The sequence below is a fragment of the Cucurbita pepo genome, chromosome LG07 (assembly GCF_002806865.2).
Source record: "Cucurbita pepo subsp. pepo cultivar mu-cu-16 chromosome LG07, ASM280686v2, whole genome shotgun sequence".
NCBI lineage: Eukaryota > Viridiplantae > Streptophyta > Magnoliopsida > Cucurbitales > Cucurbitaceae > Cucurbita > Cucurbita pepo.
The window spans coordinates 7,746,957-7,771,135 of NC_036644.1; the positions used below are offsets into that span (position 1 = coordinate 7,746,957).

General features: G+C 40.2%; 2 protein-coding genes across 4 annotated transcripts; both read left to right on the top strand.

Moving 5' to 3' along the window:
* The first annotated feature begins 287 nt into the window (after nt 1-287).
* On the top strand, nt 288-5,936 carry LOC111799244 (RNA polymerase II-associated protein 3). Of its 2 annotated transcripts, none has more exons than XM_023682709.1 (12): nt 288-456; nt 863-961; nt 1,195-1,320; nt 1,437-1,561; nt 1,712-1,833; nt 1,919-2,001; nt 2,168-2,323; nt 2,955-3,098; nt 3,858-4,040; nt 4,460-4,554; nt 4,651-4,748; nt 5,644-5,936. In XM_023682709.1, the coding sequence occupies exons 1-12, from the start codon at nt 415-417 to the stop codon at nt 5,745-5,747; spliced, it is 1,377 nt and encodes a 458-aa protein (XP_023538477.1). In that variant the 5' UTR covers nt 288-414; the 3' UTR covers nt 5,748-5,936. The 2 variants fall into 2 exon arrangements, with proteins under 2 accessions (XP_023538477.1, XP_023538478.1); XM_023682710.1 differs by having other exon boundaries at nt 893-961.
* Nucleotides 5,937-9,581: 3,645 nt separating this feature from the next.
* LOC111798637 lies at nt 9,582-19,407 on the top strand. 2 transcript variants are annotated; one of them, XM_023681906.1, is made up of 20 exons: nt 9,582-9,944; nt 10,324-10,461; nt 11,794-11,868; nt 11,976-12,091; nt 13,034-13,148; nt 13,660-13,788; nt 13,895-13,942; nt 14,729-14,925; nt 15,003-15,199; nt 15,811-16,094; nt 16,169-16,315; nt 16,691-17,107; nt 17,195-17,344; nt 17,535-17,613; nt 17,704-17,828; nt 17,909-18,100; nt 18,186-18,326; nt 18,398-18,532; nt 18,646-18,852; nt 18,958-19,407. In XM_023681906.1, the coding sequence occupies exons 2-20, from the start codon at nt 10,327-10,329 to the stop codon at nt 19,072-19,074; spliced, it is 3,006 nt and encodes a 1,001-aa protein (XP_023537674.1). In that variant the 5' UTR covers nt 9,582-9,944; nt 10,324-10,326; the 3' UTR covers nt 19,075-19,407. The 2 variants fall into 2 exon arrangements, with proteins under 2 accessions (XP_023537674.1, XP_023537676.1); XM_023681908.1 differs by lacking the exon at nt 9,582-9,944 and adding an exon at nt 10,014-10,114.
* Nucleotides 19,408-24,179: the final 4,772 nt, after the last annotated feature.

Here is a 24,179-nt window from a genome sequence, read left to right on the forward strand (position 1 = left end):
AACTCAACCTTCGATTATGGACTGTAGTCGGTTACTCGGGTTACCAAAATTGGGTTGGTCCAAAATAATTTTTCAACTCAATCGGGATGCTCGTATTTGGACCTCGACCTAACTCGAGCACTCGACCACATCGAAACCTACTTAGAGTGATTAATGAAAACTTAGAACAAACTTAAATGGAGAGGGAAAATATTATAGCGGGCTAAATCGGAGGGGAAATGTATTGTTGGGCCCTATGGTAGTTTTTTGGGATTCAGCCCAACCAGTTGGGGTTTTACGCATTATGAATCCACGGCGAAGTGCTGACCGGAGCGAGGGGGACTGCTTTCAGCGGACGGCTCTGAGTGGACGCTTCGAGAACCACTTTGTGCTACAATCTCCGTTTATCCTATTGTGGGTTTCCTCTGGTCTCCCATGGCGGATTCATCCGGCAAGCACGGGCGTGATCAGCCTCTGGTATTTCCATTTATCCTAAGCTGCTGTAGTTCAGAGATTAACCGCCTTTTTGTTTCTTTCTTGCTTGAAGAACGAGCTTTTAATTTTGGGTTGAGTTCTAATTTCTGTTTAACTCGTTGTTTGTGGAAGCTAAGCGGAATGATTTCGTCTGCAATTTCTAGGTGAATGGAATTGATTAATTGGGATTCAGTGGGGTATGATAATGTGTAGTTTTGTTCACTTGCATTGCGGTGATTAGTAAGCTGAATGTGTTGAAATATGGGTTAGAAATTGTAATCTGACTTACTAATAGGTTTGTTTTTGCCACGAAATCGTTAGTTTTGGTATGTTGAGTTAAGTGCATGGGTGTGTTTACTGGCTTTTCTTATTGAATTGTGTGTGTTTCGGGTGCTTTCTGTTTCTTCAGGATTTCCAGGGGTTTTTGAATGACTTGCAGGATTGGGAACTCTCCCTTAATGGAAGAGACAAGAAATTGAAGCCACATGCCATTAGTAAAGAAAAGGAGGTATTACTCTATCAAGCTTTCTGTTGGGTAGCGAAATGCACATTTTCGAACAATAAACTGCTATCTCGGACGTTAATATTTATATTGGTTTATGTTTTATAAGGTCGATAGATTTAACTGCTTGTTCATTAGGTGTTTAAATTTCGTCGCAAGTGTGGATACGTTAATAGTAAATGTATGATGCTATTATGGACTATCTGAGGGGCACTTTAAGTGATGTCATGGCTAAGCAGGGTGGAAGGCAGCCAGTTAAAGCTACAGCAGCTGATTACTTGAAGCACTATGATGCAGTTAAGAGTCTATCAACAAAATCTCATACCGAGCAGAGTTTTGTTGATGCTGCTTCAGAGAAAGAACAGGTAGGTTACATTATTTTGTCCATGTTTTTATGATAAAGACATAATTGGTGCAAAGCTGGCATGAAACGACTTTACTCTTGACTACATGGTGTGTGTAATTTATCGTTATATTTCAGGGTAACGAGTATTTTAAGCAAAAGAAGTTTAAGGAAGCTATTGGCTGCTATTCAAGAAGCATTGCTTTGTCTCCAACAGCTGTAGCCTTTGCAAATAGGGCCATGGCCTACCTAAAAATCAGAAGGCAAGTTATAGATTCAAATTTTTCTTAGTAATTTTCTGCTATAAGTTGTTTTATCTGTTAAATAGTGCTCTTGATGTGGAAAGCTACAACTGTTAAATATGCTAAAATAGCTGTGTTCTCTGCGTTCTATTTCCACCTCGCTGGAGTCAGATTTCAGGAAGCTGAGGATGACTGTACAGAGGCCTTAAATTTAGATGATCGATATATTAAAGCATATTCACGCAGAGCAACAGCTAGAAAGGAACTTGGGAAGGCTAAAGAAGCCTTGGAAGGTATTAAAATAAGCAGCCAGCTTAATTGCACATTGATCTTTTATGCTTTTTATCCATCTGATATATTTGACTTTGCTGATTGTAGATGCTGAATTTGCTCAGAGGTTGGAGCCTAACAACCAAGAGATCAAGAAGCAACATGCTGAGCTCAGAGCTTTTGTTGGAAAAGTAAGTTTAGTAGAATTATCATTTCAGATAACTTTTGTTAAATATCTGGGTCTCTCTAAAACTTATATCCTGGTGAATGTGGAAGAGGGAGTTGTGATATTACAGATGAGTTATGCTGACAAGATATTTTCATTTAATTTTTATTGTACATGAATCCATCTTGCAGGCAATTCTTGAGAAGGCATCTGGTGCTTCGAGAAGCTCCACGAAAGAGAAGAAGATGGTTGGAAAATCTGACTCTGAAGCAAAAATTCAGGACATCCCTCCAGTCTCAAGCAGCACACTAAGGTCGGGGTTATCGGCAGCTCAAGACCACATTGAAGTAAGGATTACTAATTTGTTGTTGTCCATGGCATCGAGTATTTTCTCTTGAAACAAATATAGTAGGGTCCGACAGTTGTCATGTGAGAGCAATTGAGGTGCATGCAGTATAAGAAAATCAATAAATAAGCAAACAAATGCTTATCCATATCCTGTAATTTTTCAATGACGATTCAACCTACCTGCATCTTTTACAATTGACATTCAACAGATCTCTCTCTAGGTTTCTCTCTTTTTTCTCTAGTTTTCTGGAAACTATATTTTGCTATAATGTAAAACAATACTAATGTATGGTAACTTCCTTGTCCTGCTCTCTTTTGTAGAGCTCTGGTTTAATCTATTCCTTTGTTCAAATGCGAAATGGAGAGAAAATTTTCTGATAATTAATCACTTAAACTGCTCATATCTTGGCTGTAGCGTCTTTTTTTATTTTTTTATATTTGTATTTCTTTCCTCCAATTGACCAAATATGTTTGGCTTCTTTTGCATGTTTTTAGAGTACTAAATTAACTGATTGAAGAAAACTGGTTTAGTGCACCCCCCCTTCCCCCCAATAATTTTAAGATAATAATGCTTATTCTGAAGCTGGATGCTTGCAATATGATGTTTGAGCTTTTGGACTCTATTCTTAGGAAAATGGTGGAGAAAAAGCTGTCAAGGAATCTGCACGTTTAGAGGGAACCGAGGGCAGAAGTACAGGAGCTGAAATCAGATACAAAAGAGAAGCAACAAATGGTGTTCACAAAGACCCAAATTCGAATTTGGGGGCACTGGAGGTCTCTTAAGATCCTATAAACTCTTCTTTCTGCCTTGTACTCTTTCTTTCGATTGTTGGTTCTCAACTTTATGCTAACATATACCTTTTTTGTTTAAAGAAACACAAATAAGATATCTGCAATAGTTTCTTGTCTGCAAACTATTGTGGGGTTCATCTAAAAAATATTTCTGAAATCAAATAGAAGTGTGCCAATTTTCCTATTTCGGTTGTGGGGTTCAGCTTAAAATGTTCGTTACTAAAAAAAAAAAAAAAAAAAAGGGTAAAAGAAGAAATGAAGTTCTCATGAGGTAGGCCAAATGTAGCCAAGTCTCCCATCATTTGTGCCTAAGATGAGAGTCAATGTCAATCATACATTTATTCAGGAATTGGGACTAGGAATAAGAGTGCTCTCTTTCAGCTTTCTTTGAGGCATTACTTTAAAGACAATCTCGTACTGACTTGCTCACGCCTTATTCATGACTCAAAAGCCAATAGATTACTTTCATGATTAGTCGAATTAAAGCTCATCCATTTAAAGTCTAAAATTCTATGAGAACTTTATATCATATCATAGATTGAGCAGATGGGAAGATAGAAGGCTTCTACTTAACCTTTTTCTCTCACCTTTTATCAATTTGTGAACCATGTAATCATATCATGCTCATTTGGATGCCATAGCCTATTCCCTATGTATTTTTGCCACTAAACCTTTCTGACACAATGATATCTAAATTTTTTTGTTTTCACACCTATTCTGCTCCTGCCAAAACTTTCACAGAGAAATCATGTTTCAAGAAAGCAGGAACTGAAGCCTTCAGTTCAGGAACTTGCTTCTCGAGCAGCTTCTAGAAGTATGGTTGAAGCTGCAAAAAACATTGTAGCCCCAACCACTGCCTATCAATTTGAAGTTTCTTGGCGAGGATTCTCTGGTGATCGTGCACTGCAGGCTCAACTTCTAAAGGTATGTGATATAGACCAACTATGTTGTCAATGACACTGTGTTCATTTGCCTATCCAAGAGAATATGAATATCTGGGTATTTTCCTATGTATAAAAGTTGTTGTCTGATAAATATTAGAAGTGTGCTGCCATATTAAAGACGGCAACGCTAGTTTCGACTACCTGATATTGTAGGTCATATAGTTGTCTCCTCGTTTTCTATCCATGGGATCATCAATTGGCTGATATTTTAGGGTAGGAAAAAAAAAACACTCCTTTTCATTTTTGTGGTAGCGAGCACTCTGCATATTGGCATGTCCTTGGCAGCAAAGAATTCTGTTTGATATAGCGAGCACCCAATGTTTGTCACTTTATTCGGCTCCTCTCCACCGTTTTTTTTCCTTCTCTCTTTTTCACGCAATTGTTTCTCTTACTTGCTAGGCCATCTCTCCAGCCAAGTTGCCTCCGATATTCAAGAATGCACTATCAGCTCCAATTTTAATAGACATTGTCAAGTGCGTGGCTACCTTTTTCACGTAAGTTAAAAATTTCTAACTTGTCCTGGGGGAACATTTAGAAAATGATTTCAAACATCAATGGTTAACAGACCATTCTGGCCATTCAATTTGCAGCGAAGAGATGGCTTTGGCTATCAGTTTCTTAGAAAATTTAGCCAAGGTCCCAAGATTCAGCATACTCATGATGTGTCTTCCATCCAATGAAAAGTCTGGTAAGTTGTAGAAACCCTTCCCTCTTCTCGCCTTCTTGCATGGTAACCTTCATTTCATATAACATTTTCCCCATATCTCTAACCTTAGTGATTAATAGTTTAGCATCTACATTTGCAACCAAATTTATTAGGATAGAAAATGTTGGTTATGATTGATTTGGTGTATTGCACTTGCACATGTCTCTAAACATCATAGACGTTCACTCTGAAGCAGCCTGCCTTCTGGTTATTGTTACTCGCTCGATGATATATGTCAATTTGATAGGCTTTTCATATTCTTTTGTCTCTCTTGGTGGATTCGTTTCTTTTGCGTTTGCTCTTCTTTATTTTATTTTGGATAATCGTTTTTCTCAAAAAAGATAAAAGAAAAAAGAAAAGAAAAGAAAAGATAATGAAATTCCCATGTGGGACAAGAATGCTTCATACTGAGTATGGGCAGTGAACTTCTTGGCCCATGTTTGAGCTGTGAATTATGATCACCGCCTTGTTTTGTTATCGTCTGGTATCCTGTCTTTAAGAAATCATTTCATTAATGCCTTGAATTTTTTTTTTAATATGAAACAATCTCATTGTTATCTTGAAGAAGTAATCTAGTGACTGGATTTACATGTCTTGAGTTATAGCCTGTACCTCTATTGTTAAAACCAATCTTAAAAGGTGAGGAGTTGAATGCAAAAGGCTTTAATTCATATTTTATTGGATACATTTGTTTAGAAACTTGAATGTTACAAAGCCTTCTAATACTCGGCCTATCGACGGTGAGGTCCGAGACATTAATTTTGATAGGAACTGAAGTATATATCGACACAGCCCACAAAATAATCGGAAATTTGTGAGCTTATCATGGTGAGTGTTTTATATATTTGTATTCTAACTTCAAAGCCATGTGAAACAGATCTCCTCAAGATTTGGGATGGAGTATTTTGTGATGAGGCTGTTCCAATTGAGTACGCAGAAATGCTCGACAGCTTGCGTTCAAAGTATTTCCTTAAATTATGACAAACGTTGCTTGAATGAGAAGAAGCACTTGCCTCTCTTAAAGTCAACCCTGCTGCTTTTCTTCAGTGTAAAGTATCCACTTACTTGCTCCTCTGTTTTTGGGGTCACAGTTTGACAATTGGCATGTTAACATATGTGACTAAAAAAATGTCCCATTTCTAGAGCAATCTACCTGTCAATTCTCTTCTATAACCTTTTGAATTTACTCGAAAATTATCAGAATTGACTCGGACTTAGAATTCTCGACAACATTTCTGAACCTCGACAGGTAAAAGTTTACATCACAAGTAGAATAAGGTATCTGGATTTCTAGAATTGGTATATTTGACAGCCCCCGGTGACTATTTAAGATATTAATATCTTGTGAGTTATCTCGTAGTTGGGTTAGATGGTTGTCTTCGGGTGTATGCAAGTTGACCCGAACACTTGTAGATAGAAAAAAATAAATAAGATAACTGGTTTCTAGAAATGGTATATGGAATGCGGGTTGTCTTCGGGTGTATGCAAGTTGACCCGAATACTTGTAGATAGAAAAAGGATATAAGATAACTTGGTTTCTAGAAATGGTATATGGAACGCGGGTTGTCTTCTGGTGTATGCAAGTTGACTCGAACACTTGTAGATCGAAAAAGGATATAAGATAACTGGTTTCTAGAAATGGTATATGGAACGCGGGTTGTCTTCTGGTGTATGCAAGTTGACTCGAACACTTGTAGATCGAAAAAGGACATAAGATAACTGGTTTCTAGAAATGGTATATGGATCGCGGTTTGTCTTCAAGTATATGCAAGTTGACTCGAATACTTGTAGATTGAGAAAATATAAAAGATAACTGGTTTCTAGAAATGGTACATGGAACACGGGTTGTCTTCGGGCATAAGTTGACCCGAACACTTGTTGTCACATGGAGGATGATAATTGAATGGTCCTTTCCATTCTACTTTGTAGAGGGCATTTCCCAACTTGAAAGTCTTTATTTGATTATGTAGGATTTGCACCTTAAGATTTGATGATGCATCGTACTCAAGTTGGGGTCCAGAGTTGTAAATGGCTTTATGAAAATCATATGCCCCTTTGCAGTTTATGATACATTGGTGCTCACGTTGCTGTCGATCATTCTTTTGCCCGATATGATTTTATGAGTATTGATTGGCGTCGACCTCTTTCTATTGGATCTTTTTTCGTCCGTGTAAATTTAATGTTTTAAGACTCTTTACTCGTGGTAGGTTTGAACCTCTTTGTTACATGGGTGCCCACAATGCTGTCGATCATCCTTTTGTTCGATATGATTTTTTTAGTACTTATTGGCATCGACCCTCTTTCTATTGGATCTTTTTTCGTTCGTGTAAATTTAATGTTTTAAGACTCTTTACTCGTGGTAGGTTTGAACCTCTTTGTTACATGGGTGCCCACAATGCTGTCGATCATCCTTTTGTTCGATATGATTTTTTTAGTACTTATTGGCATCGACCCTCTTTCTATTGGATCTTTTTTCGTTCGTGTAAATTTAATGTTTTAAGACTCTTTACTCGTGGTAGGTTTGAACCTCTTTGTTACATGGGTGCCCACATTGTTGTCGATCCTCCTTTTGCTCAATATGATTTTTTTAGTACTTCTTGGCTCGACCCTCTTTCTATTGGATCGTTTTTCGTCCGTGTAAATTTAATATTTTAAGACTCTTTACTCGGGTAGGTTTGAACCTCTTTGTTACATGGGTGCTCATATTGCAGTTGATCTATGAGTACCTATTGGCGTCAACCCTCTTTCTATGGGTTGTCCTTCATCAGTGTAAGTTTGATATTTTAAGACTTTTTACTCATGGTCGATTTGAACCTCTTTGTTACATTCCGTGTAATGTTCTAGAAAAAAGTGATTATTTGAAAATTTAGAGACTAAAAGAGACCGAGTCGATTTCTGAGTGGAGGTGTAATCTCTTGCAAGTAAAATAATTTTTCACTATAAATCTCGAACATCTGTGAATAGAGTTTCATCAAATATATGAAAATCGGTATTTGATCATTGAGACGTACGAGCTGTATGTCTCGACAAACCGTGATAGTATACGTATTTTTTTTGTACTTTTTCACATAAATCTCAAACATCTACTAATAGAGTTTCATCAAATATATGAAAATTGATATTTGATCATTGAGACGTACGAGTTGTACGCCTCGACAAACCGTGATAGTATACGTATTTTTCTGTAATTTTTCACATAAATCTCGAACATCTGTGAATAGAGTATTTTGCATCATCGAACTGTACGCCTCGACAAACCTGGACCAACAAGTTTTTTTTAGAAAATAATAAAATAGTCAATTTCTCTAAAGTTTTTATTTTTATTTTTTAAAAAAAAAAGATCAATTCTCCATATCTTAGGTGATTTTATTGAGAGATTCCTTGCTTTGAAAACAACCATAGGTGGGGTCTCTTTCATAAATACATCTTTTTGTTTTATATGGTTTTTATTCACATTAAATTCCATTAACCTATGATTCAACTTTGGACAACTTATAATATCATTAATGCAATGGGGTTGGTCTCTATTATTAATGCTCCACAAACTTTTGCTCTAAAGTTACTCAAAATAGGCTCGATTTCTAGCCTAATGGTCAATCCCGATATAAGAGATATTCACGAAACATAGAACGAGAACCCCGTTATCCTTGTCACCTATTTAAATTTTCATATTTACAAATTTTTTCATAGTTAGGAACGGAAAAGAGAAACGGTTGGGCCCCTGATCTGCGTAGACCAAGGGCGAACACTCATCGTTCCTGTTCCGTCAATGATTTAAAAAATCTCCTCACTCTTTCCAATCTCGACAAGTCCTTGTGGCCTCGTGTTAAAGGGACATCTCCAACTCTATCTCCAACTCTATTAAAGAAACGACTCTAACTATATATAGACTAATATTAACATAACTGATTTGATTACGATATTTTCTAATATCTGAATTCTCGCCCCCAAATCTTGAATAGTGTTGTTGTATTTTTTTTCAAAAAAGAACAATATAACTCGATCGGACAGTTCATAATGATCGAAAATATTTGAAAGGGATAAGCCTATAGAGAAGATTTGTCCTTTGTCTCTTGTCATTTCTTTACCTAAAAAGTTGATGCCTTTGAATACAAATTTCCAAAGTAAACATAAAAGACAATTTTCTCCTTTAATTATATTTTACAAATTATTTACTTTATTATATTTTAAATATATTTTTTTTAATTTCAAGTTTCTACGAAAGTTCAGTTGAATACGAACAGGGATAACGTCAATTTATGGAAAGGATAAGGCAATTTAAGAAAAGATCGACTAATCTTTTAAACGACCTAATTCTTCTTCTAAATTTTTACAAACTAAAAAAAAGTGATTTTTTTAACAAATGGGTTAGTGGTAACTTGAACTAAGCTAACGGTAATTTATCTGTATTCCCGACCAAGAAGTCAGTCGAGACTAAAAAACCGGAACAAGCCAATTAGCTCAAGATTATATTTCATTTCCTTCACTTTTCCCATTCCATTGGGGTTTTTTTTGTCCCCTCAAGCATTTATGATGGATCATTAAATGCTATTTGAGTTAGCATGAGCTAACTTCAAGTGTATTTAAACCAAAATTGAAGATTTTGATCCAAACCCTTCTTGTATCCCATTAAGTTACAGTTTCTATTTCAGCCATAACCCACAAAAGCAGCTCCGTTGGAAACATCTTGATGGATTGTTCTTGGCAAAAAGCGTTTGAGAGTTGTCTATTTTGAATGAATCAAAGGCTTAAAAAGGGTTGAGAGAGAACTGTAAAAGAAGTTCAAATTAAAGCGGTTTTTTAAACCAGGCGAGGCGACCCAATTTTCAAAAGGGAATCCGCCTAGTGTCCTTCTTAGCCTTTGCTCAACAGCAAAAAGTAGAGCAAAAACGGGTTAGTATTCCAATTTTTCTGACATCGTCGAACCACCAATCCACTTTCTTCGATGAGAATTCGCTGACACTTTCACGTGCTTTCCTTCTCTTCTCAAAATTTATCTTTGTCCTTTTGCTCGATTCATGCGCTTTTTTCACTCTCTCTACTTGATTTCCCCATCTACGGCTTCCGTTTCCTCTGTTTCTTCCTCCATTTTTACCGTTTGATCGTTCATTTCCACTGTGATTTACTCACAACGGAGGAGCCTTCACTTCCCGGATCTGGGTTCTGGGTGTTGGCCTGGTACGTTTGTTCTTCACACTGTTCTTGTTTTTCTCCTCTTCTCTGTTTGAATTTCTTCCATTTTGGGGTTTCTCATGTCGGTTTGAGCTTCTCTGTGAAATGGGTTTGTGTTGTTTTGCTGCAATGTCTTGTTATGTGGCCTTATAGTTCATCTTTTTAGCTTTTTCTAGGTGGGGTTCTCTTTGTTTCCTTTGGTGTTTGTTGTTTTTTGCACTTTGTCTTGAACTATAAGACGTTTTTGTTGATTTGAAATTTGTTCTTTAGGTTCTCGCTTTCAACTTTACTGTTTTCACATGATATTTCAGACCATTTGACACTGTTTTGCTTAGTATTATGTTGGTGGAAGGCAGACTCAAGTTTTGTGTTCCTTTTGTTGCAGGAAATGGGTGTCATCTCCAGAAAAATCTTCCCAGCATGTGGGAATATGTGCATATGCTGCCCTGCTCTGAGGTCGAGGTCTCGGCAGCCAGTTAAGCGTTACAAGAAGTTGCTAGCTGACATATTTCCTAAATCTCTTGTAAGCATCCTTAGTTGTTGATACTGTAGGATCATTGATGTGTGAAATGGGTTATGCTTTGTTGATCTGTTTGTTTAAATTCTATGTTGTCGTTCTTTGGTTGTGATGATAATGGAATTGAACAATGGATGACTTGATGGTTCTTTGTCTTTTGTCTATACTATAGCCGTTCGGGCTAGGTTAGTTTGTTTTTCGTTAATGTGCGGGATTTCGAATGCTTTGTTGATCTTGTTAAGTTTGTTTTTGTACTTTGAGTGTGTTAAAGGAGTTGGACCAACGGTGACTCGATGGTCCTGTAGTGATTTTCCTTTCTTCTTAATGTGTGTGTGAGATCTCACATCGGTTGGAGAGGGGAACAAAACATTACTTATAAGAGTGTGGAAATCTCTCCCTAGTAGACCCGTTTTAAAACCTTGAGGGAAAGCCCAAAGAGGATAATATCTGCTAGTGGTGGGCTTGAGCTGTTACAAATGGTACTAGAGCTAGACACCGGGCGGTGTGCCGGTGAGGACGATGGGTCCCAAGGGTGGATTGTGAGATCCCACATCGGTTGGAGAGGGGAAAGAAATATTACTTATATATAAGGGTGCGGAAATCTCTCCCTAGTAGATGCGTTTTGAAACTTCGAGGGAAAGCCCAAAGAGGACAATATCTGCTAGTGGTGGGCTTAGGCTGTTACAAAAATGGTATCAGAGCTAGACACCGGGTGGTGTGCCAGCGAGGACGTTGGGCCTCAAGGGGGGTGGATTGTGAGATCCCACCTTGGTTGGAGAGGGGAACAAAACATTACTTATAAGGGTGTGGAAACTTCTCCCTAGTAGACGCATTTTAAAACCTTAAGGATAAGTCCAAAGAAGACAATATCTGCTAGTGGTAGGCTTGAGCTGTTACAAATGGTATCAGAGCTAGACACCGGGCGGTGTGCCAGTGAGGGTGCTGGGCCCCAAGGGGTGGATTGTGAGATCCCACATCGGTTGGAGAGGGGAATGAAACATTTCTTATAAAGGTGTGGAAAACTCTCCCTAGTAGACGCGTTTTAAAACCTTGAGGGAAAGCCCAAAGAGGACAATATCTACTAACGGTGGGCTTGGGCGGTTACGGTGTGTGATCTATGGGAAAAGAACCACGTTGTCCAATTTCTTTTGGAGAAGATTAAACTCTGTATTTGTACACGAACTTAACCGTGAAACGAGTCTTCATTGAACAACTTGGCTTGTTTTAGTTGTTAGCATAACATTAGGTTTAATATAGTTGATAGCCTTTCTTTTTTACCATCAGTTCTATGAATCAATAGTTGCATTGAATGAGCTTTGGTGGGGAAACCCTTTACAGGATGGCCCTCAAAGCGAGAGGAAAATCGTGAAGTTATGTGAATATGCTGCGAAAAATCCGTTCCGCATTCCGAAGGTATTCACGTTATATAACGTTTCATAATCTTTGAAGTAAACAAGTTTGATTAGTTCAGAAATGTGTTTCATTTGTGAGGTACTAATGCTTCTCTTTATGGTACCTAGATTGTAAAATATCTTGAAGACAGATGCTGTAAAGAACTTCGATGTGAGCAAGTCAAATGCATTGCTATCATTGCAGATACATACAATAAGTTGCTTTCCCTTTGTAAGAACCAGATGTAAGTGATAACCTTTCATCTTTTTCGTTTGGAATTGCGTATGGTTCGTGGATTCTGCTTAAGTGGCTTCTGCATTGTAATGGCCCAAGCCCACCACTAGTAGATATTGTCCTCTTTGGACTTTCCCTTTCGAGCTTCCCCTCAAAGTTTTTAAAACGCGTCTGCTAGGGAGAGGTTTCCATACCTTTATAAAGGGTGTTTCGTTCTCCTCCTCAACTGATTTGGGATCTCACAATCCACCCCCTTCGGAGCCTAGCGTCCTTGCTGGCACACCGCCTTGTGTCCACCCCCCCTTCGGGGTTTAACCTCCTTGCTGGCAAATCGCCCGGTGTCTGGCTCTGATACCATTTGTAACGGCCCAGGCTCACCGCGAGCAGATATTGTCCTCTTTGGGCTTTCCCTTTCGAGCTTCCCCTCAAGGCTTTTAAAATGTGTTTGCTAAGGAGAGGTTTCCACACCCTTATAAAGGATATTTCGTTCTCCTCCCCAACCGATGTGGGATCTCACAATCCACCCCCCTTCGGGGCCCAGCGTCCTTGTTATCACACCGCCTCGTGTCCACCCCCCTTCAAGGTTCAACCTCCTCGCTGGTACATCGCCTGGTGTCTGGCTTTGATACCATTTGTAACGACCCAAGCCCACCGCTAGCAGATATTGTCCTCTTTGGGATTTCCCTTTCGGGCTTCCCCTCTTGAAACGCGTCTGCTAGGGAGAGGTTTCCACACCCTTATAAAGGATGTTTCATTCTCCTCCCAACTAATGTGGGATCTCACAATAGTCATACTTCTTAGTCATGGTTTTGGCTTTTGTTCTTAGACCCTATAAAGCTCTAGTTGCTTCGACTTGATAGTGTATTATACTTACTTTAGATCACTGTTTATTCATTTGGATATAACTCGGGGTTTTACAACCATTAATCGTCGACTCTTTTCAATTTTGAAGGGCATATTTTGCTGGTAGTCTGCTGAAGGTCATTGCTGAACTCTTAGACAACTCAAAGCACGTTGACTTGCTAATACTCGGGTGTCAAACCTTGACAAACTTCATACACAATCAGGTGATTCTTCTAGTTCATATGGCCTAATTATCAAGGGAAGAAGAAGAAAACTGAGTTATTTTTATTATCTATGTATGCTTCTGTTCTTGCTTGTGATGTATAGTTCGATCTCTGTAAATGATGCGAGACGAAATGAGTGAAGTAAGCACTCATTAAACGGGAATATTCTTCTAGCATACGATCGCATGCTTTTAGCCATTTTACGGTCGAAGTTGTTCCTAGTTAAAGCTTCTTCTTCTTAGAACAAACATTTATCTTCTGATCTATAGCGACCCAGGCCCACCACTAGCAGATATTGTCCTTTTTGGGCTTCCCCTCAAGGGTTTAAAACGAGTATGCTAGGAAAAGGTTTCCACACCCTTATAAAGGGTGTTTCATTCTCCTCCCCAACCAATGTGGAATATCACAGGATCATTATAACGTTTAGAAATTTAATTTCTTGTACTGTTTTCTTTTGTTAGCTTTTTTTTTCTATCTCTAATTTCTTGTAGTTTTCATTTATGTCGGACAGGCAGACAGCACGTACATGCACAATGTCGAGAGCTTGGTACCGAAAGTATGTATGCTGGCATTGGAAAAAGGGGAAGACCAAAAAAAGCTGCGCTTGAGGGCATCAAGTCTACAATGCATTTCTGCCATGGTTATACGATGCTTTCTTTTAATGCTTTGTTCTGTGGTTTATCCATCATTTAATACTAAGCTGGAACTTTTTCTTCTTAGCAATTTCTCATCCTCTTTTTTGCCAGGTCTGGTTCATGACCGAGTATTCACATATTTTTCTCGAGTTTGACGAGGTAAGTTATGTGTGTGCCTCTCCTAATAGCTATGGTTAAGCGTTGCCCTTTGATTTTTCCCTCGAGTAATTTAAGTACACTTCATGCCTAGTAAGGTAGATGTAGCTCAAACTGTTAAGTTGAAACTAACCAAATTACATGCTAACAGCTCGTCTGTGAGATCCCACATCGGTTGGGGAGGAGAACGAAACATTCGTTATAAGGGTGTGGAAACCTCTCCCTAGCAGACACGTTTTAAAAACCTTGAGCGGGAGCCCAAAAGGGAAAGCCCAAAGAGGACAATATCTGCTAGCGGTGGGCTTAGGTTGTTACGAATGGTATTAGAGCTAGACACCAGGCAGTGTGTTAGCGAGGACGCTGGGTCCCCAAGGAGGTGGATTGTGAGATCCCACATCGGTTGGAAAAGGGAACGAAGCATTCTTTATAAGGGTGTGGAAACCTCTCCCTAGCAGACGCGGTTTAGAAACTTTGAGGGGAAGCCCGAAAGGGAAAGTCCAAAGAGGACAATATCTGCTAGCAGTGGGCTTGAGCCGTTACATGATCGAGAAGGGACATGTTATAGCAAGTCTGCTAGCTAACCATCCATTACTAATAATAACAAATTGTGCTTTCTGTTAGGAAGTCTTCATCTTATTCTAACATCATCAATACCATTAATCTGTGCAAAATGCCTGGAATTATACTAATGCATCTAGAATAGTTGAAATGGCCATCATATTATCAGAAATCCTACATGCTTAAACATTTTATTTTATTTTCGTAACATAAATGCTGTCAAAATGTCAGCTTGTTCGTGTGACTCTTGAGAACTATGATCCTGCTCGTGATGGTAACTCCGATGATAGCACAGAGCCACATCATAATTGGCTTAATGAAGTTGCTAGATCTGAAGGGAGATGTGGTACAGTTGGTGGTGATGCTAATGGCTCCTACGGAATCATCAGACCAAGACCGAATAAGAAGGATCCGGCTCTACTCACTCGGTATTTTCATCGGATCATATGCTCTAAAGTCTCAGTCATATGAGATTGTAGCTTATAATTGTTTTTCTTTTCTTCAGGGAAGAGAGCGAGTCTCCAAGAGTATGGTCTCAGATTTGCGTGCAACGAATGCTTGATTTGGCCAAGGAGAGTACAACAATGCGTCGAGTATTGGATCCAATGTTTATCTACTTCGATTCGGGAAGGCACTGGGTTCCACAGCAGGGCCTTGCTTTGATGGTTTTGTCCGATATGTTATACTTCATGGAGAGTTCAGGTGTTTATCACTCCCTTTTGTATTAGACTTGGATCGTTTGTGATATCCCACATCAGTTGGGGAGGAGAATGAAACACCCTTTATAAGGGTGTGGAAACCTCTCCCTAGCAGACGCGTTTTAAAAACCTTGAGGGGAAGCCTGAAAGGGAAAGCCCAAAGAGGACAATATCTGCTAGCGGTGGGCTTGGGTTGTTACAAATGGTATCAGAGCCAAACATCGGGCAATGTGCCAGCAAGGAGGCTGTTCCCCGAAGGGGAGTAGACATGCGGCGGTGTGCCAACAAGGACGATGAGCCTGAAGGGGGTGCATTTGGTGGGGTCCCACATCGATTGGAGAAATGAACGAGTGCCAATGAGGACGTTGGGCCCTGAAGGGGGGATTGTGATATCCCACATCGGTTGGGGAGGAGAACGAAACACTCTTTATAAGGGTGTGGAAACCTCTCCCTAGTAGATGCGTTTTAAAAACCTCGAGGGGAAGCCCGAAAGGGAAAGCCCAAAGAGGACAATATCTGCTAGCGGTGGGCTTGGGCCGTTACATCGTTACTCGTGTTATAATGAAACACAGGAATAATTATTGGGGTGATATTTACCTATATTTTGTTCTTCAGGTAACCAGCAGTCAATTTTGGCTTCGGTAATACGCCATCTCGACCACAAAAACGTTTCACATGATCCTCAGCTGAAAACGTGTATCATTCAAGTTGCTTCAAATTTAGCTAGACAAATTAGGTCGGGAACCGTGCTGGCAGAAATCGGATCTGTCTCCGACTTGTGCAGGCATCTTAGGAAGAGTCTTCAAGTCACAGTTGAATCAGCTGGGCAGCAAGAACTGGATTTGAATATTTCACTTCAAAAGTCTATTGAAGATTGCTTACATGAAATTGGCAGAGGGGTATGGTTGAAACATTTATAGCATTGTTCCATATTTAACGTCGATGGTTGATGAACTTAATATGGTTTTTGTAGATCGGTGATGCACGTCCTTTGTACGATCTGATGGCTATATCGCTCGAGAATTTGACTTCTGGAGCTGTTGCTAGAGCCACCATTGGGTCCTTGATGATTCTTGCTAACATGATCTCCTTGGTATCAGTTTCTTCAGACTCCCAACAGGTAGGAATGTTTCTACTGCTTCGAACTTTAGGAACATTCTCATATAATTAACTCGGATTAAAACCGAAACCCTTTGGAAATCCTGGTTGGGCCGTCTGAAAAAAAACTGAGTTGCAGTCGATGATTTTTCGACAATTTTGTGAGGAACGTTGAAACTCGACGATTTCGACGCTTACGATCGGCAGCTAGCACCAAATAATGGTTTTTCTCCCGGCTAGTTTTCGTTCAACCGACGTCGGGGTGTCATCGGTGGCTATTTGCTCGCGTTCTAAGACGTTGTTCTTGCACATTTTGTTGCCCTTTCTGTTTTATATGTTGATATCAAATTCTCACTCAGTGCAGCTCTCACTAGTTATAGTACTTGTGTATCTATAGGTATTTCCAGAAGCTCTTCTTGTCCAAATCCTGAAGGCAATGTTGCATCCTGATACCGAAACACGCATCGGAGCTCATCAAATATTCTCCGTTCTTGTCGTTCCCAGTTCTAATTGCCACCTACAAGAAACTTCCTCGGTTCAATCTGGTACTCCTTACAAGCCAACGGCATGGCATTCCAATGCAGCGTCTGCGTCGACTTCTGCTTCCATTACTGCTCTACTCGATAAACTTCGACGAGAAAAGGATGGCTCGAGAGAAGAAAAAACTGGACATAATATTCAAACAAATCTAAAAGAAAATGGCTCTTTAGAAGAAGACTGGAAGCAGAGACGGAACCATCGAAATTTCGCTACGTTTCACAAAATTCAATCAATCATTGACAGGAAAGCTGGATCTTCAAGTTCCACCGAAGCAGTAAGGCGACTCGTAAACATAAGAAATTAGTAACTCGTGCCATAACCGAGTGATTTATTGAACTAAATATTTGGTTTTGTATTTCAGGAACCACGGATCATGAAGTTTAGTGAAGATCAATTATCACAATTGTTGTCTGCGTTCTGGATACAAGCCAATCTTCCAGATAATTCTCCCTCAAATATTGAAGCCATTGCTAATTCTTTTGTCTTGACACTAATCTCGGCACGCCTGAAGGTGAAATCTAGACACGATTAGATGACTTTAAATTTTCGAAAGATGAACGAAAGATCATAGGATCACCATTCAAATGATGTTTTCGATATCTGAATAACGTTCTGGGATCTTCCAGCTTTCCTTTTTGATTCCTAAACCGTTCTTTACGACTGTACTTAACCGTGAAATTACTCGACATGTACGCCTGCAGAGCCAGCAGGACAATCTTATGATCCGATTCTTCCAGCTTCCACTGTCTCTGAGAAATGTATCTCTGGAGCCTTACCATGGTGATCAGAAAATTCTATATTCGTTTTTGCGATGATGACTTGACGAGCGATAAAAATGCGTTATCGATAATTCTCTTATTGTTTTGACAGGTACGTTACGCCCGTCGTCACAGAGGTCGGTGTTTATTTTGTCTATAGGCATGCTGCTGTTTGCTGCTAAGCTCTATCACATACCTCATTTGAATCATCTGCTGAAGTCATTAGTGGCTTATGATGTGAGTTCATCCTGTCTTATATCGAACATAGCTTCTACAAATGATATCTTAATTAAGACTTAGCATATTTTCATGTTTAGGTTGATCCATATCTGGTAATTAGTGAAGATCTTCACGTTTGTTTAAAGCCTGAGGTCGATCTGAGGGAATATGGATCCGTTACTGATAATGAGCTAGCTCGGTCCTATCTCTCTGACCTGCGCAACAAAGTATACGAAGCAGACAATGTCATTATCGATATTTTAGCACAAAACTTGTCGGGAATTACTGAGGTAACATTTTTCTAGTTGAAATGTATCTACGTTTTCGTTTAAATTCGCGTTCTGTCGCTCTAAATGTTCGTTTATGTTGGTTTAGCTGGATAAAAATGAGCTAGCTAAGCTGTTATTAGAGGCATTTACACCCGATGATCCTTACATGTATGGCCCACAATCAATGCTCGATTTTCGCAAAAATAAATCGGTTGCTCACTCGAAGGAATCCTTATCGTTCGATGGGGTATGATGATTCTTCTTTTAAGCTTTTACGCTCGTCCTCGAAATGCGAAATCATATGTTCTTGGTCTGCAGGATCTTTCTAATTTACTGGTTGAGGATGAAGTGACGAGTGAAGCCTCTGTTGCGGATATTGCTCGGTTCATTCCTCGAGTACCTCCATCGCCTTCGGTATCTCACATAATGGGCATTAGTCAGCTTCTCGAATCGGTATTGTATACCTTCCTTATGTCTATGTTGGAGGCTTAGTTTCGACTTGTTTATGAGAAATAATCCGAAGCTTTCTGAGCTCTTCCCCGAACTCATGAATGTTTCATTTTCAGGCACTGGAGGTAGCCAGTCAGGTAGCTGGAACATCGGTTTCTACGTCGCCTCTGCCATACAACGCCATGGCAAGCCAATGTGAAGCTCTCGGCACCGGCACAAGGAAGAAACTCTCCAATTGGTTGGCACATGACAACCACCATACCAGACCAGCTGATGGATATTGTCCTCCATTTCCTATGAGTAGCCACTCTGCTGTTGAAAAGGTCTGCCTCATCAAGTCATTTTTCGAACCACGCATCATGTCGTCTCTCTCGACCATCCGAATCCCTTCGTTATGCTAAACTGATCGAATCACTTCTTCCGTGCAGATACTGTCAGACGAACGACATCTTCATGGAGGTGGATTGCCAGTAGACCGATGGTTAGGCATGAGGCTTCCTCCCGCTAGCCCGTTCGACAACTTTCTCAAGGCAGCTGGGTGTTAACCGGAAGTACATAAACTATTGTCGATTCGCACAAAGACATCGGTCGTTAGGATCCGTAGATAATCACTGTTAAATCGTTCGTAGCATTAGCTTAACTAACCTTTCATACATTCAGTAGCTAGGCTTACCTGAACTGTGCCACTCACTGTTCATGAAGCTTGAAAGGATCATCACCCAAGGGAGCAGTGTCTAGTAACAATCATAGATAGAGAGCTTAGTTTTAGTACTCATTCTGTTGAATGATACTCAGCCCCTCTTTGTGGCTTGTTCTTGTCATGTCTATCAACTTTCTAGCTTTGGCTTCTTGTTATGTAATGTCGTTCGAATTTGTGCTCTCTCTGATTCTCGATCTCGGTGTCGAGTCGATAATGAACTTGTGGTGGGGTTGTCTCTTCAACACACCATCATGTTCTATCAAGATTCTTATCGAACCATTACAAACAAGTAGTTGTTGGATGGTGGAAGTCCCACATCGACTAATTTAGGGAATGATCATGGGTTTATAAGTGAGGAATACTAACTTCATTGGTATGAGGTCTTTTGGGGAAGCCCAAAGCAAAGCCATGAGAGCTTATGCTCGAAAAGGAGCCAAGCCCCTCCTTGAAGGCAGTAAAAAATGACTAAGACTCCAAAGGAGTCGAGTCTCGATTAAGGGGAGGCGCACTTTGTCCGAGGGGAGGTGTTGGATGATGGAAGTCCCACACTAATTTAGGGAATGATCATGAGTTTATAAGTGAGGAATACTAACTTCATTGGTGCGAGGTCTTTTGGGGAAGCCCAAAGCAAAGCCATGAGAGCTTATGCTCGAAAAGGAGCCAAGCCCCTCCTTGAAGGCAGTAAAAAATGACTAAGACTCCAAAGGAGTCGAGTCTCGATTAAGGGGAGGCGCACTTTGTCCGAGGGGAGGTGTTGGATGATGGAAGTCCCACACTAATTTAGGGAATGATCATGAGTTTATAAGTGAGGAATACTAACTTCATTGGTGCGAGACCTTTTGGGGAAACCCAAAGCAAAGCCATGAGAGCTTATGCTCAAAGTGGACAATATTATACCATTGTGGAGAGTCATGTTCGTCTAACAATAGTCACTTCAAATGTTTGAACCCTTTTAGAAATTGGAACTTTTAATCATTAAGGGTTTGATCTAAAGTTCGTTTAGATATAGAAACAACAATGGGTGCTAGCGGATGAATCTTAAAAATTTTATACATGACCGATCATCAATATATTTTTCAAGGCCAGATGAACCTAGATATGTAAGTTACATGTAATGGTCATACTTGTTCAAGATGTGTTGTTTATGGTTGCATATTGGATGTTCGTTCTGGTCATGCTTGTCCATGACGTGTTGTCTATGGCTGCATGCCCGTTCTAAACCCTTTTTACTTGCTTTCATCTTAGACAGGCCTTTACTACTTAATATTGTGCTAATACGGGAGTGTGTGACTGTTCAGTAAAATCATATCTACACTCGTCAGGGCTAAAATGACCCGAAATGTACTCTAGGGGATATGACTAGTCGTCATTTCCTACTTGGGTTATATGCTATCAAAGCCGTTGTTGTTGCCTAATCGCTTTTAGCTTGTAACAGTGTTTTCTTTCCGATTGTTTTCAATGTATTTCCTCGCTCACGTCTTCCAAAACATTTCTCTCAAATGTGACTCAAGACTCGTGTATATGCCGACGTTGTTCGCAAAGTTCGAATTTCTAACAACCGACTTGTACATTGGGTTAGAACAAGTGTCGCACAATCGTTATCTTGCTACTACAAGAGTGCGATTGTGACACTACACATACGTGATAATATACTAAAACTAATGGTCGTGTTTACTCAAAGGGAACGAGAACGAGAGTGAGAGATTAAAAACAATTCATTCCTTTTGATCGTTGTTACTTACTAACTTCATCAAACAACGAAGAACGAGTATCGATTTGTCAGTTTTCCACCAAACGAACGATTATTGACTTGCTTCCCTATTTCTCGTTCGGAATTTTGTTGGGAAGAATGAAAAACTGTGTTATATACTACAAATCTTTCATCTTTCAATGGATCGAACTGATATGAAATTGTTTCCCTAAAGAAGAGACACCAATATCGAAAAACGAGAAGGAAACTTCTATATCTTAGTGGTAGCTAGCAGAACATTCTCAAGTCGTCCCCTAATTACTAGGCCAACCTGGTACAAGTGGTAAGAAGACTGTATTTTCGTTAGACCACACTCGTCGACCTTCGATCGAGCTACGAGCACGAGCAGGTAGAAGCTAGGGGAGAGGGGTGTTTAGGATGCCTTTTCAATAATCTCAAGCCGACTCCTAATTACTAGACCAACTTAGTGCGAGTTGTAAGGAGTCCTGGTCTCGAGGACCGAAACTATTAGTTTTGGTATTTTAATTCTACTAAAGAAAGTTGAACATGAACCAAGATGTTGCTGTCTACATCTTGTCAACACAAAACTTGTCCACTTCTGACTGATATGAAACCACATTCGCATCTCCAACATAGACAAGTAAAATTTTGATGGTTGTGAGTGCTTAGATCTACTTTGGCCCGTTACATATCGTTGTCAGTCTCACGATTTTAAAACACGTCTGGTAGGTAGAAGTTTTCGCACCTTTATAAGGAATGATTTGTTCTCATCTCCAACCGATGTGGGATCTAACAATCCACCCTCTTGGGGGCCTATCGTTCTCGTTGAAACACCGCTCGGTGCCTAACTCTAATACCATTTGTAACTGCCTAAGCTCACTACTAGTAGATATTGTCTGCTTTGGCCTGTTACATATCGCCGTCAACCTCACCGTTTTAAAACGCGTCTAGTAGGTAGAAGTTTCCATATCTTTATAAGGAATGATTTGTTGGAATCTTACAATCCATCCCTCAAGGGCGCAGCGTCCTCACTGACACACTGCTCGGTGCCTAGCTTTGATACCGTTTGTAACAGCCCATCTTTACTTCTAGTAGATATTGTTCGCTTTGACCCGTTACGTATCGCCATCAGCCTCATGGTTTTAAAACACGTTTGGTAAGTAGAGATTCCCACACCTTTATAAGCAATGTTTCGTTTTCCTCTCCAACCGACGTGGGATCTCACAATCTACCCCATTAAAGCCCTAGCGTCCTTGTTGAAACACCGCTCGGTGCCTAGCTTTGGTACCATTTGTAACAGCTCAAACTCACCGCTAGCAGATATTGTCCGTTTTAACCTGTTACGTTTCACCGTTGGACTCATGGTTTCAAAACGCGTCTACTAGGGAGATGTTTTCACACTCCTATAAAGAGTGTTTCGTTCTCCTCTCCAACCGATGTGGGATCTCACAATCCACCCCCCTTGGGACTTAACATCCTCGTTTGTACACCGTCCAGTGCCTGGCTCTGATACCATTTGTAACACTTCAACCTCACTGTTAGTAGATATTGTCCGTCTTAGCCCATTACGTTTCACCATCAGCCTTACGGTTTCAAAACACGTCTACTAGTGAGATGTTTCCACACACTTATAATAAATGTTTCATTCTCCTCTCCAACCGATATGGGATCTCACAATAAACTCCTCTTGGGGGCCCAACGTCTTCACTGACACACCGCCTGGTGTCTAGCTCTCATACCATTTGTAACAGTCCAAACTCACTACTAATAGATATTGTCCACTTAGGCCCCTCACATTTCGCCATCAACCTCATGGTTTCAAAACGCGTCTACTAAGGAGATGTTTCCACACCCTTATAAGAAATGTTTTGTTCTCCTCTCTAACCGACGTGATATCTCACAATCCACCCTTTTGGAGGTCCAACGTCCTCACTAGCACACCACCCAGTGCCTCTCTCTGATACCATTTATAACAGTCCAAGCTCACCACTAGTAGATATTGTCCGCTATGGTCCGTTACGTTTCACTATCAGCCTCACAGTTTCAAAACACATCTACTAGTAAGATATTTCCACACCTTTACAACATTCCCCTCTCCAACCGATATGAGATCTCACACATAACCTCCACGATTTTAAGCTAAGAACATATCCTTCATCATGCAACAAGAACTAAAAAATGCTCTTCAAACAGCATCCAGTGAGCTCTCAGCTCACAGACAAGCCAAACCAAACAACAGACAGACAAAATCAGCAAGCTGTGATCAAGTGGTAACACTTCTCCATTCTTGTCTTGAAAAGAGAGAGAGAAATGTACAGTAAATTAAAGTAGAAAGAAATGAAAGATAGTAGGCAGTGAGTCAGCCAATCAGGCCATGAAAGCTGGAGGAATGTCACTTCAGACAAGGAGAGACAAAGCTATATGACCTCTACCAATACAGGCTACATCCTTAGCCTTGTCAAATCCCTCTGTCAACTGTTCTTTCAACTCTCTTTTCCTTCTTATATCAAAACTATTCTCTTTCAACACCTTGGAATAAATTATAGAATTTTGTCTACAACTTCCATTTTGAGGTAAGATATAACAAAGAAAAGTTTACATGTCATTGGTAAAGTTAACTAACTTGTAGCACAAGCAAAAGAGTACGTTAAAGTATAATGGGTCAAGCCTACCACTCGCACATGTTGTCCTCTTTGAACTTTCCGTTTCGAGCTTCCTTTCAGAGTTTTTAAAACGCGTATGCTAGGGAGAGGTTTTCATACTCCTTATACAGAATGTTTCGTTCTCCTCCTAACCGATGTGAGATCCCCCAATCCACTCCTCTTCGGGGCCAGCGTCCTTGTTGGCACATCGCCTCGTGTCCACCTTTTCTTCGGGGTTCAGCCTCCTCAATAGCACATCACCCGGTGTCTGGCTCTGATACCATTTGTAACGGCCCAAACCCACCGCTAGTAGATATTGTCTTCTTTGGGTTTTCCTTCGGACTTCCCCTCAAGGTTTTTAAAACCCGTCTACTAGAGAGAGGTTTTCACACCCTTATAAAGAATGTTTCATTCTCCTCCCAAACCGATGTGGGATCTCACAATTCTCACCCCTTCGAGACCCAACGTTCTTGCTGAGACTCATTCCCTTCTCAAATCGATGTGGAATCCTCCAATCCACCCCCCTTCAGGGCTCAGCGTCCTTGCTGGCACACTGCTTCGTGTCCACCCTCTTTCAGGGCTCAGCCTCTTCGCTGG

What these genes read in the sequence shown, in the direction of transcription:
- LOC111799244 (XM_023682709.1), top strand. Translation starts at nt 415, where the DNA reads ATGGCGGATTCATCCGGCAAGCACGGGCGTGATCAGCCTCTG. An exon ending in GGCTAAAGAAGCCTTGGAAG is followed by an intron (nt 1,834 to 1,918) that starts GTATTAAAATAA and finishes TGCTGATTGTAG; the next exon opens with ATGCTGAATTTGCTCAGAGG. An exon ending in CGAATTTGGGGGCACTGGAG is followed by an intron (nt 3,099 to 3,857) that starts GTCTCTTAAGAT and finishes AAACTTTCACAG; the next exon opens with AGAAATCATGTTTCAAGAAA.
- LOC111798637 (XM_023681906.1), top strand. Translation starts at nt 10,327, where the DNA reads ATGGGTGTCATCTCCAGAAAAATCTTCCCAGCATGTGGGAATATGTGC. An exon ending in TTTTTCTCGAGTTTGACGAG is followed by an intron (nt 13,943 to 14,728) that starts GTAAGTTATGTG and finishes TCAAAATGTCAG; the next exon opens with CTTGTTCGTGTGACTCTTGA. An exon ending in TTTCTTCAGACTCCCAACAG is followed by an intron (nt 16,316 to 16,690) that starts GTAGGAATGTTT and finishes GTGTATCTATAG; the next exon opens with GTATTTCCAGAAGCTCTTCT.